Raw genomic sequence first — 15,714 nt, 5'->3', positions numbered from 1 at the left:
CACTGTATGGACAGATTGTTTACAAGGCCAACGTTGGCTTAAATGCTCCCTGTGGCGATGCAGAAGTTACTCGTGCCATTTATGCAAACAGAATATCCATAAATACTGACAGTTGGAAAGACTAATACTAATAATAGCCATGTTGTAAGAAACCACAACATGGCTTTCCCCTTTTTTTTTTTTTTTTTAAAAAAAAAAAAAAAGCATGAATAAAGAAATTTGGACAAATAAACCCCTTGAAACCTGGATGTTTTTACTCTCCTGTATTTTACTAATTTTTGAGCAATTTTCTAGGGAAATGTCCAGAAACTATATTTATGATTATTCAAATTATATATATATATATATATATATATATATATATATATATATATATATATATATATATATATATATATATATATATATATATATATATATATATATATATATATATATATATATATATATATATATATATATATATATATATATATATATATATATATATATATATATATATATATATATATATATATATATATATATATATATATATATATAATTTTAACTTTCTCAGTTCATTTCCTTGTTTGTTTTGTTTTTACTTGACTGTATTTTACTAATTTTTAGTCCGTTTTCTTGAAGTTTTTTTTTTTTTACTAAATTTGTTGCTTATTTTTTAGATAATTTCCTGTTAAATTGCTTATTCCCCTCTTCCACGGTTTTCAAAGGGTTAAGCATTACTCATGCAAGCAGTAGATTTTACAGATAACAAGTGGGGGGCGATACCCACGTTCAACAGTCGCTTGGGCCGTAGAAAAAGCAGTAACAGAAGAAGAAGAAGCCAGCTACCGTAAATTAAGTCGGAGAAGAAGAGGAGCGGCTTTGTGAGAAACAAACGTTATCACCGGGAGCCGTTTGTGGCCTTTAGGGGCTGAAAACAGATAAATAATCACGTTGAAGGTGAGTAAATAGTTCATCTGTTGTCTATAATACAACAAGCGCAGTGAAATTTTACACTTCAGTGTAGCTGGCTGTGAAACTGCGAAGCTAGTCTACGTTTGAAGATAGCAGGTATGCTAGCTAAGTAGCCAACTGTTACCTAGACGCAGCGATCGTAAACACGTCTGTCGCTAACACACCGAGGTATGGCGGTGCACAAATACACGGCTTTTAATCTTATTTTCAAGAAGAAAAACAGCCCAGATCGCTTCTTGGTATCATCTGGTTTTACATCCCGGTGTTCAATCGTGCGACACGCCGTTTTTAGCGCGACCGGTGTCTGGATAACGCCGGCCTGACCGCCGAGAACTACACGCACCTCGATAGGAGCGTTAAAAATGGGCCAAAGAACTGTTTATCAAACGTGATCGTGAATTCAATTCATGATTCATAGATGACCAGGAAAAAGAGTTAGTCCTGATGCATTATTCGGCAGATGTATTATTAATTACCTGCCGAAAATTGCATCCCATCCTTTTATCAGATGAAAGTTTAAGATTTTATTTGCACAAAACTGAAAGGAAAAAAACTGAAAAGACAGGTTGTGCAGCTGTAATTATGAAACCCTTAGGGGCTCATAAGGACTCTCACCTCAGTAAGGATTAAAGACAAATTTAAAAGTCATATAATTGTTATGACCTGGCTCTTGAGCCATGGCAAATATTGGAGACAGACCATGTTAAAAGCTAAATCAAGGTGATTTTATTTAACAAATATGTCAATGTGCAAAAATAATGAGCAAAATCTAAAAGGTGGGATGTCAGTGGGATCAGTAATGTAGTGAATGCATGTGTGGTCATTGTGGTGTGGGAGTGTTGTATAGTGCACAAAACAAGCAAAAAGAACTTAAGCATGAACACAAAGCTGATACATCACCAAACGGGAGGGTGCCTGCTGGGAGGAGAAAGAGAGCCAGAATGAGACAAAGCATCAATTTATACTGTAGCAGCACCGGGTCCAGGTGCCACCAGATAGCCCTGATTACTGGCCCATCCCACACTCAAACCAGCTCACTACAGACACTGCTGGATAACAACAGGGGCTGCAACACAATCAAGAAAAGTAAACAAACAAACAAGCAAGGTCAATAAGTAAACATAAAGTTAGCAACTTAAATCTCCTAAAAACAATTTCAAAATCACTTGAAGTTATTTATATTCACACTGTCAAGCCAAAGAAACTAGAGTTACTTACTGATAAACACAGTTGATGTGAATATTCTTTTCAGTTCTGTGTTGTTCAGCGGACAACTTCATTGCTCTGAGTGTGTCAAAGGTCTTGCACATACTAGGGGTCAACTGATATTGGTTTTTCAGGGCTGATACCAATTATTAGTAGTTAATTAGACTGATAACCAATATTTGGAACTGATATGCATTTACAATAAAAATGAAGATCTTTCTGTCAAAGGTTTTTAGCAAATGTTTACTCAAAACCGAAACTTCCAACATCAAAAACAGCAAGTGAAAATTTAAATAAAAAAGGTTTTAGAAAGTGAAAGTTTCTCCGATGCTGACACTTTCTTTGCGCTTTTCAGTTAATTTTATCTGTGATTAAAATAAAATGCAGATACAGATAATTGATAAAATGCCAAATATTGGCCCCAATAATTGACCAGGCCAATAATCTGTCAGCCCATGGCACATACAGAAGATCCCAAATCTACAAAGTATTTTATCTTCAAGTTGAAACCATACACTGTTTTCCACTGTATAATGGATAAATAGATAGATAATCATTAGATCGGCATGCATTTTTGGGCTACATTTAAACCATTGCACTTAACATAAAATGAAAGCTGTACATACATTTTGAACTGATACGTGCATGAATGTATTATGCTGAAAACTGGAGCATTGTTTTTAGTTTTATATGAATACTGTTCTGGTTTAATAATACTCTGAATCACACTATCATCAGGAGGCTGTAATCAGTGTAGTGTGACGCTACGACAGACATCTTGGCGCGTTTGAAGTGATTTATTTATGTAACTGTGAACTGGTTAATGATTGTTTTTCTCCTTTCCAGACGCTTGGGGTTTCTAAATTATGTGGATACAGACTCCAGTGCATCCAGGTTCAAGTTAAGGTAGGTAAAGGGTTGCTCCCTAAAATGCATAATTTGAATGATCTCCAGCCATAAATGTAATGTAACACAAATACCTTCACTTTCTAATATCACTTTGTAATATATGTGTGTTGGGACTGAAAAGTAACATATTGATATTCTCTTGCTAAAATCATGTTATCCCGTGCCATGTTGGCCACATAAAGACATCAGCTTATTTTCCGGACTTTTAAGAATGATGCTTTCTTTGAACAAGGGCACACATTAATATTTTGGCATTTTCAACCGGATCATAAGCCCGCGGTTTCATTTCATCAATGCGATTTTCCTCAAGATGCTTTTACCATTTCAAGAGAAGAGGATGATTTGAACAAATGCTGCATTTTGATTTGTTGGAAACGAGACTTGTCTGCACTGCCGTTTAGTGAAATCACGCAGACCTAATTTGTGGAAACTTTCCTTGCCAGAAATTAATTTAAACGCTGCAACATGCGCTGCTTAACAATTTTACAGAGAGACGAAGCTGGGATGAGCGATGCGACCCTAAACTCATATCATGGGATATTTTGAACATCTTACTCTGGGACTGTGAGAATTTACTGCCAGGAGTCCATTTTAGAGTTGCGAGGCAGAGTTTCATCACACTGCACATTGACGCTCTCTGGGTATCTGTGCCATTTGCGCCACTTCCTATCACAACTGCAGGATAACATTGCAATTATGTTTTGCATGAAATGTTTGCAGCTTCGTGTTGCATTTTCACCACAAACTTAAAGCCATTCTTTAACGGTATCAACACACGGCATGTCTGAACATGGCTCATTTTAGCACAAAATGACATGGTGGTAGAGAGAGTCATGGTGCTTTTCATGCAGTATCATAGTAGCCAGTATGTCATGGCACCATCTCTACCCCCGTGGCATTTTTACAGGATATACCGCCTTCCCTGGGGAAAAAGTTCTGCGTTACTACATGAACTGACGTCTGCGTAAAGCAAAATACCTCGCCAAACCACAATGAGTGAAGTGAAATTGTGGGCTAGGTATGCAAGGTTTTCACATCCCTGCACAAGGGACAAGCAAGACGGAAGTCCATTTTATCACCGATTTGGCATGGCGGATTTGCATTTGTTATAATCTGCATCGATCATACACTGATGTCCCACCGCTGTCCTTTGTGCCATAACTCAAGGCAAGCTCATAAAGGACCAGATCTAATAATATACTGCTGTGCAAGTGAGCACCAGAGAAAATCAGGACACATTCAAAAGGTGTTATTTTTTAACACAAGGTTTGGGATGAATTTGCGATTTAACCCGCACGATTTGTGTCGAATTTGAATATTTTCCTCATTTGAGAATGAATTTACAACAGCATTTCCATTGTCTGAACTTTGATCTTGATCTGCAACTTTTTGCTCTGCTAAAACTTTTCATCCTTCCCAAGGAATTTCATCTCTTCTCTTAACTCCCTGACATGTTTCAGGATTGCGGACAACAATTTTAAGACGGTCATTAGCGAGCGAACCGAACTTTTTCAAGCATTTGAGACGCAAGAAGAAAAAAGCCAGTGAATCCTCTGGATCGAGTCATGTCTCGCAGAAGAAGCCGCAGCCCATCACCAGGGCGGTTTTCACGCTCCTGCAGCAGTAGCGATCCGAGAGATTTGGAGAGGCGCATTTTTGTTGGGAATTTGCCGACCTCCGACATGGAAAAGAAGGATCTGGAAGAGTTGTTCAGCCCGTATGGGAAGATACTTGGTCAGTAAAACACAATGCAAACAATAAATTCAGTTCATGACAATAATTTGAAATGTCTAGTAGCATTTAGCATCATGAGTCGTGTTTATTCATGAAATGCAAGCATGTAAAATTCGTAATGGTGTTTCTATTCGTCATTTTTTTAATAGTTAGTAGTTAAATGGGTAGGTATCCAAAATGTTCTTCAATCTAATCCTAAATTTGTACTACTTAAAATGTTCCTCTTCCAGGGGTGTCCATGTTTCGTGGGTTTGGATTTGTACAATTTGAACGTGTTGAGGAAGCCGAAGCTGCAAAGGCGGCCCAAAAGGGTCGAATATATAAAGGTTATAAAATAGGTAAGCCTTGACTGCAGTGGCTATGATTGTCTGGCTAAAGAGGAGTTTTTAATAGTGCACAGCGAGCAACAAACCCAAGTTAGTTAGTGTTTTGTTTTTGTGTGAAAACCTTTGAAGATTAGGCATGACAGTTTAATCGTTAATCCTGAAGATAATCTGCATTTGTGGATTTGGTGATTAACAAAACAACACCTGCGACCACGTACGCAGATGCACATCCCGATTGCCACATCAGCTTTTAGCCAATTGGCATGAACACGAACGCACACCTTCAAACACAATTTCAGCCTCCTAGGGGGGAAAACTATGGCCAAAATTTTGTGGACCGAATGACCAAACAACCGAATAAACTGTAGATTTGCTGGTTGCAGCTATTAGAAATGCCATCAAAGACAAAGAAGCAAATATGAAATCTTAAGGATTAACACTTATGAATGGTTTTCTGTGGTAAAAGTTTGTGAATGAAGGCTAGAGATATATTTCATATATTTATTATTTAAGAATAATTTAAAGCCTAAAATGATTTTGTTCTTTTAAACGCCATTTCAGTAAAATGATTTGGGCATTTCATTCACCGGATACAATATAATAACAATTATAAAAACTTAGCCTTCGGCTTGCCCACAGCTAACCTCTCAAAGTGTAGTTTGTATGATTTGAACTCCGACTCTTCAAAATAAAGATTTAGCAGATTTGCTGTTTTTTCTACTTAAACCTTTCTTTTTGTAGACATGTTACATTATTGACATATGAAGCAAATAAACAAGTGCATTATTAAATTCTGGCAAAGCCTGAATCTCTGAAATCTCTTGTTTTATTTGCAACACTGTCTGAATTTTCCTCAGCGTGGATTTAAATCTCACTAAGATTGAGCAGTTGCGGTTTATGACGGTCAAATTTCAAGTTAAAAATCTAATTTACAAGTTTAAGATTTGCTTGTGTTTAGCCAATTTTAGAGGTTAGAAAAAGGACTCCCTTCATTTCCGGTTCATCTTTAACTCAATTCGACTTGATTTTTCTGCAATTTGACTCGTCAAGTTTGGATTTTCAAGCTTGGATATTGGAGCTGAGTTTCATTTGGATCGTGGAAGTGTTGACGCGGCCACTCCGTTCTGCGTGAAAGCATAAGCTGATTTACATGTCACTGTTGTGTTCAACGTTTGGATTGATTTATTTTCAGATGTAAATATGGCAGTGGAGCGCCGGCAAGCTAAACCTCAATCCCAGCAGAGCCCTCCACGAAGGTAAAGTAACGTGAAATGGGTATGAAGAACTACCATCACATCTGAGGTGCCGCTAAACAAAAACAAAAGCGTATAACTGTCATTTTCACCAGTGGGGAAGTTCAAATGGAGGCTGCCGTACCAGTAAATGCGTTTATTGTATTAATACTTGACTCTAAATTAAAATTTCTAGGTGTGTTGAAATAAAGAAAATGGCCATATGCTGTAATTTAAAGTGTCTTTGTCTCAAAGATTCTTGCCTTATGGCTTTTTACGTTCATGTTCTCAGCGTGGTTTTTTTCCCCAGATTTCATCTTATAGCTAGAAAATGAAACTTTCCAGTTTAAGGAAACATTGTGCTCGTCCCACCCTGCCCCATATCTTTGAAGCAGGTACATGGCCTTAAACTAATAAGGTTTGACCAAGAGAACTTTATTTGTTGTGTGGGACAACACCACACTAGATTACAACAGACGATCAGTATATGCCACAAAACAACACATACTGAGAGGTTTATGAGAGATTTGGATATGGGGTCAGGCATTCACACACACTGGATCACATCCCGGGGCAAGTGATGCCTATTCGGATATAACCAAGTTGCATATTGTACATTTAAAATGTCACAATATTCTCACAGAAAATGGGATACCATTTTTTTTTCTTTTCACTTTGAAACTTAGAACTGTGCCTCACTTTGTAGTCGAGCATCATGGACAAGAAGCGATTTCATGTTGGAAGACTGAAAGACATGAAGACAAATTATGAGGATTTAGGAAAAGACACACTTCCGGGAGAACCACCCGACCCGCAAAATATTTGGGAAAAGCCACCTTTTAAGGCCCAGACACTCCAAACTGACATCAAAGAACTCGTGGCGACAAAGGTCGACTGTTGTGTCACCTCACGCCGCCTGTGTCTCGGCCACAAAGTTCTGCGCCTGCGTGACAGGAAATAACTCTCAGTAACGCTGTATCTGTCATTGAAAAAGGGAAACCGGAAGACCGACGGGACGGATTCAAAATGCAAGCTAGCCAGTTAGCACATTAACAACTCAACCCTTTGCTGAAACAACAAACGATATTTACCGTGCGCCAGCAAACAATATCACTAACAATTCCAAACCGCTTCTGCTAAAGAGCTCAATAGCTAACAAAAAAGTACCTAATGTAACAAGTGTGTCTGATCTCACTCCATCTTCACTTTAGTTATTTACTTGCTTTCCTCACCTCCGCTTCTCTTCTCGTGCACGAACTGCCAATCCGAGGGATTTCTCTCTCCCGACAGGTCCAACGCCATTTCTACATGCTGAATCAGCCGAAGTATTGCTGACAAAGGTTGATGAGGGCCAACGATGTGGGACACACTACAGAAACTAGGGCTGCAGACGTCAACTGTCGGCCTGGTGTGTCAGGGCCCTTAGTAAATGAAGGCCCTGTGTATCCAACCTTATCAGAAAAGTGACCACCATCCACTGTTTCTCAATATGAGAAGTTTTATCGGCCCTGAACATAACTTCATAACATGCTTTTAGAAACACTAGTAAAAGTCTCAAGTGTTCCTCTACTACAGTTAGCTTGGAAATGTTTAAAGACAGCTTGATTGTAGAGTGTTGGATTTTCTTTGAAAATTTCAATATTTTACTTCTAGAAATGTATTGAACATTTTTAACAGTGAGATCAATACTTTGCGCATGACCTCTACTTTTCTATTTTAGTTTGTTTTTTTTAAATTTCAATAAAATGCTTTTAGCAAACTACCCTGTTAAAAAAGGTTAAAAGCCGGAGTACTTGTATTTTTAGAGCGGGATTTATGGTCAAAGAGCCTCAAATGGTCGACGAATCAATCTTGTTGCGTACAGTTAACGTTTTTAAAAGATCGTTGCTGAAAGGACGCTTATTTGAATCAAGTCCTGCGCTGACTTTGTGCTCTTTCGCTCTGCAAACACAATAGCTGCTTTCTGTTGCTCTGCTTCAGTTGTGCGAAAAAAAATATTTCATCTTTTTATACTGATTCAATAAAGATTGCTTTTATTAAATTTACTACACCACCTGTGGGCCTGTCATCGCCGGTCGTGGACAGAAGTTCCCTTCACCCTTTGTACTGTTTCATAGGCAGCCTGACCTCTGACTGTCCTTGCACTAATTGATCTCTTTTCTCTCAGGGCCCCGTATGGAAGTTACGGGGACAGCAAAGAGCCTCGACCTCGGTCACGCTCACCTGTTTATGGCCGTGAGTCTCGGGACAGCCGTGATGGTCGTGAGTCTCGGGAAAGCCGTGAGGGACGCGAGGGACGTGACGGACGCGAGTCTCGGGACAGCCGTGATGGGAGGGACTCGGGTAGAGAGTCGAGGAGTCGTGACAATGATTACCGTTACCGAAGCTCAGAGAGCAGAGACAAAGAGCCCAGAGGCCCGGACCCCCGGGAACCTGCATACAGGTGGGTACTGACACTCGGCCCATTAATAGGAGGTTCAGCATTAAACAACTGCATTTTTATCTGAGCCTCGAATGTTTCAATGCAGCAGAGAAGACTATGACCGATATTACCGCAGTGGCAGCGCGGCGGAAGAGTACTACCGGAGGAAGGACGAACCCTACAGGGACGCTTACAGAGATCCCTGGAATGGACGCCGTGAGCCAGAAGGTACGTAAACTTCACAATGTACATGCATGCCTGATTTGACTGATTATTCTCTTAGTTGGTGTGAGCATGTAAATACTTTAAATGAATATTTTGTGGTGTGGAGTGGATTATCCTCATATTTTGAATATAAAAACTGAAATTATTTATTTATCTTCTGTAGCCTTTGGTATTATTTTTACTGCATTCTGCTATCGAGCCCAGATTTCCTGATGTGAGCAGACTCAACAGAGGGCCTTCAACCACCAAACCTTAATTATTTTCCATTTTAACCACGTTTAAAATATATGAATTTAGAATTGAAAATGAAGGTTTCCATTAATTTCAGTAGTTGCGGTTACATGGATATTATTTATTCAGTAGGGTTTTATTGTTTTTTTCTGATGTTGCATTGCAAAAACTCAAAATAATTTGCAGCTCTTTTTTGTTTAATATCATTTACCAAATCCCTCTTAAACTCTTCATGATGGGTATTAAAGCAGTGAAATAACTCCACATACAGAGTGAGACACACAAAATCAGTGATAAAAATAAGCAATAAATGCTTGGTATTTTCCAATTCCAACCAGATATCACTTTTTCACTGCTCCAAAAATGTAATATTTTATGTTGCAATAAATATAGGGCAAAATTGGTCTTAATTCTGTAAAAAACATTGGTTCATAGATCATGTTTTTTTATTATTATCATGAATTTATTTCAGTTTTGGTTATTGTAAAATTGGTGGAAAAGTGGAATTTAAAAGCATTAAATTTGATTTACGCTGTAGCAACCCTGCACGTGACATTTTTTTCTGATTGGACTGTTATTCTGATTATTAGTTGAATATTAGGGTCCGTCTAAATGCACCTGCTGTAAAATGTTTGCATAACTACATTTTAAAATATGAGTTGAACAAGAAGTTGTTTTTTTTTCAACTGTTGAAAATTTCACTGACACCGAAGTCTCCAATCCTCTCTAACCTCTCCACAGCAGCAGACGATCGTGCTCGACCAGAAGAGCGTCGGCGTAACGAATTGTATCGACAGTACTATGAAGAACTCCAGCGGCGCTACGACACGGACCGTCCCGTCGACTGCTCTGTGATTGTTGTCAACAAGGCGCAGAAGTATGTCCACTGTCTGTCATTTACAGGAAACACAGATCCTGGACCAGAAACCTGTCAGTAAATATTCGACCAGTACATCGAATGTTTTCATTTCATATCGCTCGTGTGTGTGTGTGTGTGTGTGTGTGTGTGTGTGTGTGTGTGTGTGTGTGTGTGTGTGTGTGTGTGCGTGCGTGCGTGCGCGCGCGCGCGTGTGCGTGTGTGTGCGCACGCACCCATGTGTACTTGTGCTTCAAAACAACTGTAGGGAGTATGCTGAGACAGTTGGGCGGAAAGTCCGTGATTTGGGCATGGTGGTGGATCTGATCTTCCTCAACACAGAAGTGTCACTAACCCAGGCTCTGGAGGATGTGGGCCGAGCCCGCACTCCCTTCGCCATCATCATTACCCAGCAGCACCAGGTCCACCGGTCCTGCACTGTCAACATCTTGTTTGGAACACCGCAAGGTAACGAAAGTTAGCTGCATGCAGCTGTTTGTGGGCGGGGTCACTCCAAATTGTTGTTTTACATACTAATATTTGTTGTATCTTTATTGCCGTAGAGCATCGAAACATGCCGATGCAGGACGCCATGATGCTGGTTGCCCACAATTATGACGCATACAAAGTTGAAAACCGTGAAAAAGAGCGCGAGGAGATCGCGAGAAAGGCTGCCAAGATGGCGGACGATGTGTTACTGAGGGAGTCGGACAGAGAGAGCCACCCGATTTCTCTGCTCACCACCATCACACTGCTGGCTGAAAACAGGTATCTGCTTTAATGTGTTTATGGTGTGTTCACACCGAGCGCAATGCGAGCGCTTCACGCAGCAAGTTTACTTACAAAGTCAACGCAAAGATGCAAATAGATGCGAATTCATGCGGGGCAGCGCGATGGACGCGGTGGAAGTGTTGGGATGAAATATTTCAATTTGCGCAAGTTGAAATTTTTTTACTTGAGTGAGTTCTTAGTGTGACGCTGTGTTGCGATAGCCTCTCAGCGTTAAAGTCTGCGTAAAGTCATAATTAAAAAGTGCTCTGAGTTTGTGTCATCACAGAAAGACGCGTCACTAAACACCTGACCAAATTTAGTATGTAAAAGAAGGTCTCAAAATCATGAAAAAATGCACAGTATTCTGTGATCTCAAACGCTGGGGGCGTGTCCGCTGGAGGAGCTGAGGCCACGCCCAATCGTGGGACTGTGCTAATGACGCTACTTGTTTTTATACTGCTACATTGTCAGGGGCGGGGTTACGCTGAGTTTAGCGTCATCAAGCTATGGTTTTAGGCCCGCCCAAAAAATCTTAAAACAGGAAAATGGTGAAAAAACAGTCAACCGTGTAACTCCACAATTCAGTGCTATATAGTAAAGTGTCTTTGTAACATGTTTTCAACAATTAGTTTCCAACAAATTTTCTGTGTTTTGAAACAAATCTCTGAATTCACTTTAAGATCTAGTTGAGACTCTCCTGACGTTACTGAGATCCAGAAATGAAGGACAAACGAAGTCTCTGTCTGTGGACACACGGAGCTACACTCAACTTTAGTGCAGTCAGAACAAATAACCTGAAGGGTTCAGAGATCAGAGAGCAAAGCTATAAAGTTACATGTTAAGCTCTGAAAATACACCCGTGTCTTGTGTAAGCTGTTTTTGTTGATTTGCTTCATAGCAAAATGCTCTGAGTAATAAGTTGGTCTTTTATTGTGGAAAGTAAACAACAGAGGGCGTATAATGTGCTGCCGTGACAGTCTGATAAATACTAGAGTGTGTGTCTTGGTTCCCTCTGCTTCAGGGCTCAGAGCCTCTCTGTTTCCATCCAGCTTTCTGTCGTATTTCACTGCAAACCATGTTAGCCGTTAGCTGCCTCTCCAAAACTAACGCAAGCACCCCCATAGCTGTTAAGGGCGAATTTTTGCGAGTTGCAAAATGCTCCAAAAATACTCCATATACTACCATATACACATAACATGACGCATGTTTTTTACCATGTTCGGTGTGATTACGGCATCAGACTGAAAGTGTTGTTACCTCTTGAATAAACAGTTAAAAACTGGAGCTGTGGAGAATGTAGCATTTGATGCAAAATACAGTTTACACGCACTGTTTTAAACCCCCCACACTCAGAGTAATGATTGTTTTCTTTGTGTTTGCGGGGTAGATTTGTAACCCCAGAGGAAGTGGATAGCCTCATTGCGTATCTGAAGGACAAAAGAGCCCGGATGCTACGAACGACTGCAGACCCTCTTTCAGGTAAGAGGAAAAAAGAGTCATATTTTGAAGGATGGGTTCAAGTTTGTTTAAGTCTCTTACGTAAGAAGTATTTCACTGATATAAAGAAAGGCCCTCTTATAAAACTAGGCTGTCTCTGCAGTAGAAAGATGTAAATACTTTAAAATCTGTGCTACGTGACCAGAGAAAATACATAGGCCAGTCACACGGGGAGTGTTTGCGATGACGACTGACAACTTACACAGCCTTCATTCTCACGGAAAAAATACATCATTTCATTTTTTGCAAGCTCACCCTCGACCAGGAATATTACCGCAAGCATAAATTTAGAGCTTAGTAAAGAAGAGTGAAGCATTTTCTCAAAACAACCAAGATGGCTACAACTGAACTTCCTTATTGAAGTACAGGTTTCAAATTCTGATGACAGAAACGGCGAAAACATCCCAGCTGATCTCTGTTTAAGTTTATCCGTTTGTCAGCGCTACGCCACGTTTCATTGCTCTGATTGGTTGTAGGTCTATTAAATTACATTCGTGTGACGTCAGTGCACCTTTAAATCTGATGATTGAGTACTACGTCAAAAACATCAGTGATTTTAAAAAATCCATTCAAAGTATTTCACGGCAAAGTGAAGCATGACGAAAAGCTTGTTAGTAGGGGTCGACCGACAATTATTTTACTGAGGCCGATACTTAGTAATTAATGAGATAGATAACCGGTATTTGGAAACGATATGCATTTACAATAAAAATGAGAATCTTTCTATCAATCCTTAGAATTTTTGGACTCGAACAAACTCTAACATTAAAATTTGTTTAAATGTCTTGAGCAAATGTTTCATCAAAACTAAAACGTTCAACATCATTTATAAGCTCAAGTGGAATTTAAATGAAAAATGAATAAAAAAAATATCTCCCTGAGGTTTTACAAAGTAAAAGTTCCTCCCGTGCTGACACTTTCGTTGCACTTTTAATTGATTAATTTGATCATTAAAATATAATGCCAATACCGATAATCAGCAAAATGCCAAATATCGGCCCCAACAATCGGCCACGCTGATAATCTGTCGACCCCTGCTTGTTAGTATAAATCAGCACACTATGCAGTCCTACCACAGCGGGGGGGCCGAGGGGGCCGAGAGGAGCCCGGCTTGAGTCCTGCATGCAGGTGGATGACTCTGCACTGAGCTTCACTGGTTCTTTCCTTTATTGCTGCAGCAATAAAACCTGACCTGTTCAGGAAAACAGGTAGAAAAACATCAACATCAAACATTTCCTAAACTTCTTTCCATCCCATTTTTCACACAAGTGTCAAAGCTGACAGGGCTCACCGTTGTTCAGCAGTCACACTCCACCGCAGCAGCACATCACGAGTTGTCGCAGCGCCGACTGTTGAGTAGTTGGACGCTCGGTTACAGTTCACATCGTACACAGACTGAAGCCATGTGGCTTGTTAGCATTAGCATATCTTGTCTGTCTTTCAGTGAAGTGTGATCCACTCACCAGTTCCCCTGATGCATGAGAGTAATCCAGGTTTCCAGTTCATTTGGTTTGCAAGCTTGTTCAACACAAAAATTAGCGTCTCGCTCCCACAGGTGGGAGATGGTTTACACAAAGGAAAGCTGCCAGAACCAAAGTCAGAGAGACTCCTTCCTGTTTGCTCGCTGCTTCCTATTACCTGTTTGACTGACAGGTTCTGTGTCCAATAGGATGGATGCCATGCACACAGAGTGGATAGGTGGACAACCAAAACTATTCCTGAGTGACTTATTTTTTTACCTGGGTTATAAAAGGCATTTTGATCTGTGGCCCTTGAGATCAAAAATGAACTGAGAGTTTCCAGGCATACTCACATGTACAGTTTGTTCATGTGGTATCATGTTAGGGAGGAATAACTTTTACAACGACCACAACCTCTTTCAGAGTTGAACAATACAAGACCAAATACAGTACAAATTTAATATTCTCCTGATTCGCTTGATTTCAGTTTCAGAATGTTTAGAAGAGCTGGGGCCTGGGACTACTGCTACTACTAAAACAATACTAATAATAATAATCATAATAATCATAATAATAATAATAATAATCATCATAATAATACATTGGACTTATATAGTACTTTTCTGGATACAGTTGAATGGGTACTGAGGGAATGGTCATAATCTTTACTCTTCACTTTTCCCATTGGAGTGTAAAGACGAAGGGCTGCCACTACTCTCCTAAAGGGGCGGGGCAGTGGCGTAACCCTCGTGACATAGATAGAGGAAATAAATCTAAAGTGGGCTGTCTCAGTTTATCAGCGGTCTCTGGTATGATAGAATTATTGTTTCTTTTCTTTTGTTTGTTGAATGTTGTCGTTTACAGAGCAGCAAATTCTAACTAAACCTCTCATCCTACAGCTGCGGTCCACACCGTCGCTCCTGCAGCAGTCCACCACGACGTTCCTCCTTCAGCTGCAGGACTTCCTCCTCCCTCCCATGCTACACTCACATCCCCACAGACCAGCCACCTCGGCCTATCAGCTGCAGCGAGCGCCTCCGCTAACCCCAACCATCAGCAGGAGCTGCAGGCTAAAATCCTCAGCCTGTTCAACAGCGGCACCGGGGCGGCAGCAGGTACTGGTATCCCTCCCTCCGCCGCCCAGCCGCAGGGCTACCCCTCTCTTGTTCCACCCACCTCTCAAAACCCAACCCGCCAACCCATACCCGGGCCCTCTCCAGTCTTAGCACAGGGTTATGGCACCCAGCAGAGCCGCATGCCAGGTGCAGCAGTGGCTCAAAGACCCCCCAGTGCCGCTTCAGGTATCAACTTTGATAACCCGAGCGTACAGAAAGCTCTGGACACGCTGATCCAGAGCGGACCGGCTCTCAACCACCTGGTGGGCACTACTTCAGCTCAACAGCCGCCCCCCAGGCCCGCACCCAACATGTCCCAGGTCCCGCCGCCAATGTCCATGTATCCCCGACATTACTAAAGGGTTGTAGTGAATTCATTTCTTCTCCCAATGTGAGGTCCGCCTCGCCCTGTGACATCAGTAGACACTCTGTGCCGTGAGTTTACCAGCTGTGTATAGGTAGATTGTTCGGTTGGATGTTTTGTAAAAGCTTTTAATCTTTTTATTTTATTTTTTATTCCGAGTGTTGTGCTCAGTTGATTAAATTTACTTAAATAATTTGTCCAGACTAACGAGTGGTCTGCATTTTCTATTGTTGGATCATCATTGAGGAAAAGTTGCATGTGTAAAGTACAGTATATTTTGGTTTATGACGGACTCCTTTAGTTCTTTCCCAACCATGATCTATTGTGTTTTATAGCATAGTGTCTTTTCAATTTGTAACAATTGCATTGTCAAAACAAGACATGATTAAAAACCCAAGACACGATT

At 40.4% G+C, this 15,714-nt stretch overlaps 1 protein-coding gene and 1 long non-coding RNA gene across 8 annotated transcripts; one reads left to right on the top strand and one right to left on the bottom strand.

Moving 5' to 3' along the window:
* The first annotated feature begins 783 nt into the window (after nt 1-783).
* On the top strand, nt 784-15,712 carry ncoa5 (nuclear receptor coactivator 5). 6 transcript variants are annotated; one of them, XM_088090898.1, is made up of 12 exons: nt 784-945; nt 3,013-3,072; nt 4,536-4,809; nt 5,040-5,147; nt 6,328-6,391; nt 8,535-8,810; nt 8,899-9,017; nt 9,990-10,122; nt 10,367-10,569; nt 10,665-10,869; nt 12,260-12,351; nt 14,729-15,712. In XM_088090898.1, exons 3-12 carry the CDS (start codon nt 4,641-4,643, stop codon nt 15,301-15,303), a joined length of 1,944 nt encoding a protein of 647 aa, XP_087947024.1. In that variant the 5' UTR covers nt 784-945; nt 3,013-3,072; nt 4,536-4,640; the 3' UTR covers nt 15,304-15,712. The 6 variants fall into 6 exon arrangements, with proteins under 6 accessions (XP_087947024.1, XP_042364300.1, XP_042364292.1 ...); XM_042508366.2 differs by having other exon boundaries at nt 9,987-10,122; XM_042508358.2 differs by having other exon boundaries at nt 785-945; nt 8,896-9,017.
* On the bottom strand, nt 1,668-13,995 carry LOC121959179 (uncharacterized). 2 transcript variants are annotated; one of them, XR_015779594.1, is made up of 4 exons: nt 13,833-13,995; nt 13,661-13,718; nt 13,443-13,561; nt 1,668-1,878 (listed from the first exon to the last, which is right to left on the bottom strand). It is a non-coding gene; the product is annotated as an uncharacterized LOC121959179 (long non-coding RNA). The 2 variants fall into 2 exon arrangements; XR_015779595.1 differs by having other exon boundaries at nt 1,668-1,875.
* Nucleotides 15,713-15,714: the final 2 nt, after the last annotated feature.

This window comes from Plectropomus leopardus, chromosome 2 (assembly GCF_026936395.1).
Source record: "Plectropomus leopardus strain MGB_pleo_1.0 chromosome 2, ASM2693639v1, whole genome shotgun sequence".
NCBI lineage: Eukaryota > Metazoa > Chordata > Actinopteri > Perciformes > Serranidae > Plectropomus > Plectropomus leopardus.
Note: the sequence above shows the minus strand (reverse complement) of the source record. Positions and strands in the feature narration are given on the sequence as shown.

Coding starts and splice junctions, on each gene's coding strand:
- ncoa5 (XM_042508342.2), top strand. CDS start 4,641: ATGTCTCGCAGAAGAAGCCGCAGCCCATCACCAGGGCGGTTTTCACGC. Junction 4,810..5,039: donor CCCGTATGGGAAGATACTTG/GTCAGTAAAACA, acceptor TTCCTCTTCCAG/GGGTGTCCATGTTTCGTGGG. Junction 10,870..12,259: donor ACACTGCTGGCTGAAAACAG/GTATCTGCTTTA, acceptor TTTGCGGGGTAG/ATTTGTAACCCCAGAGGAAG.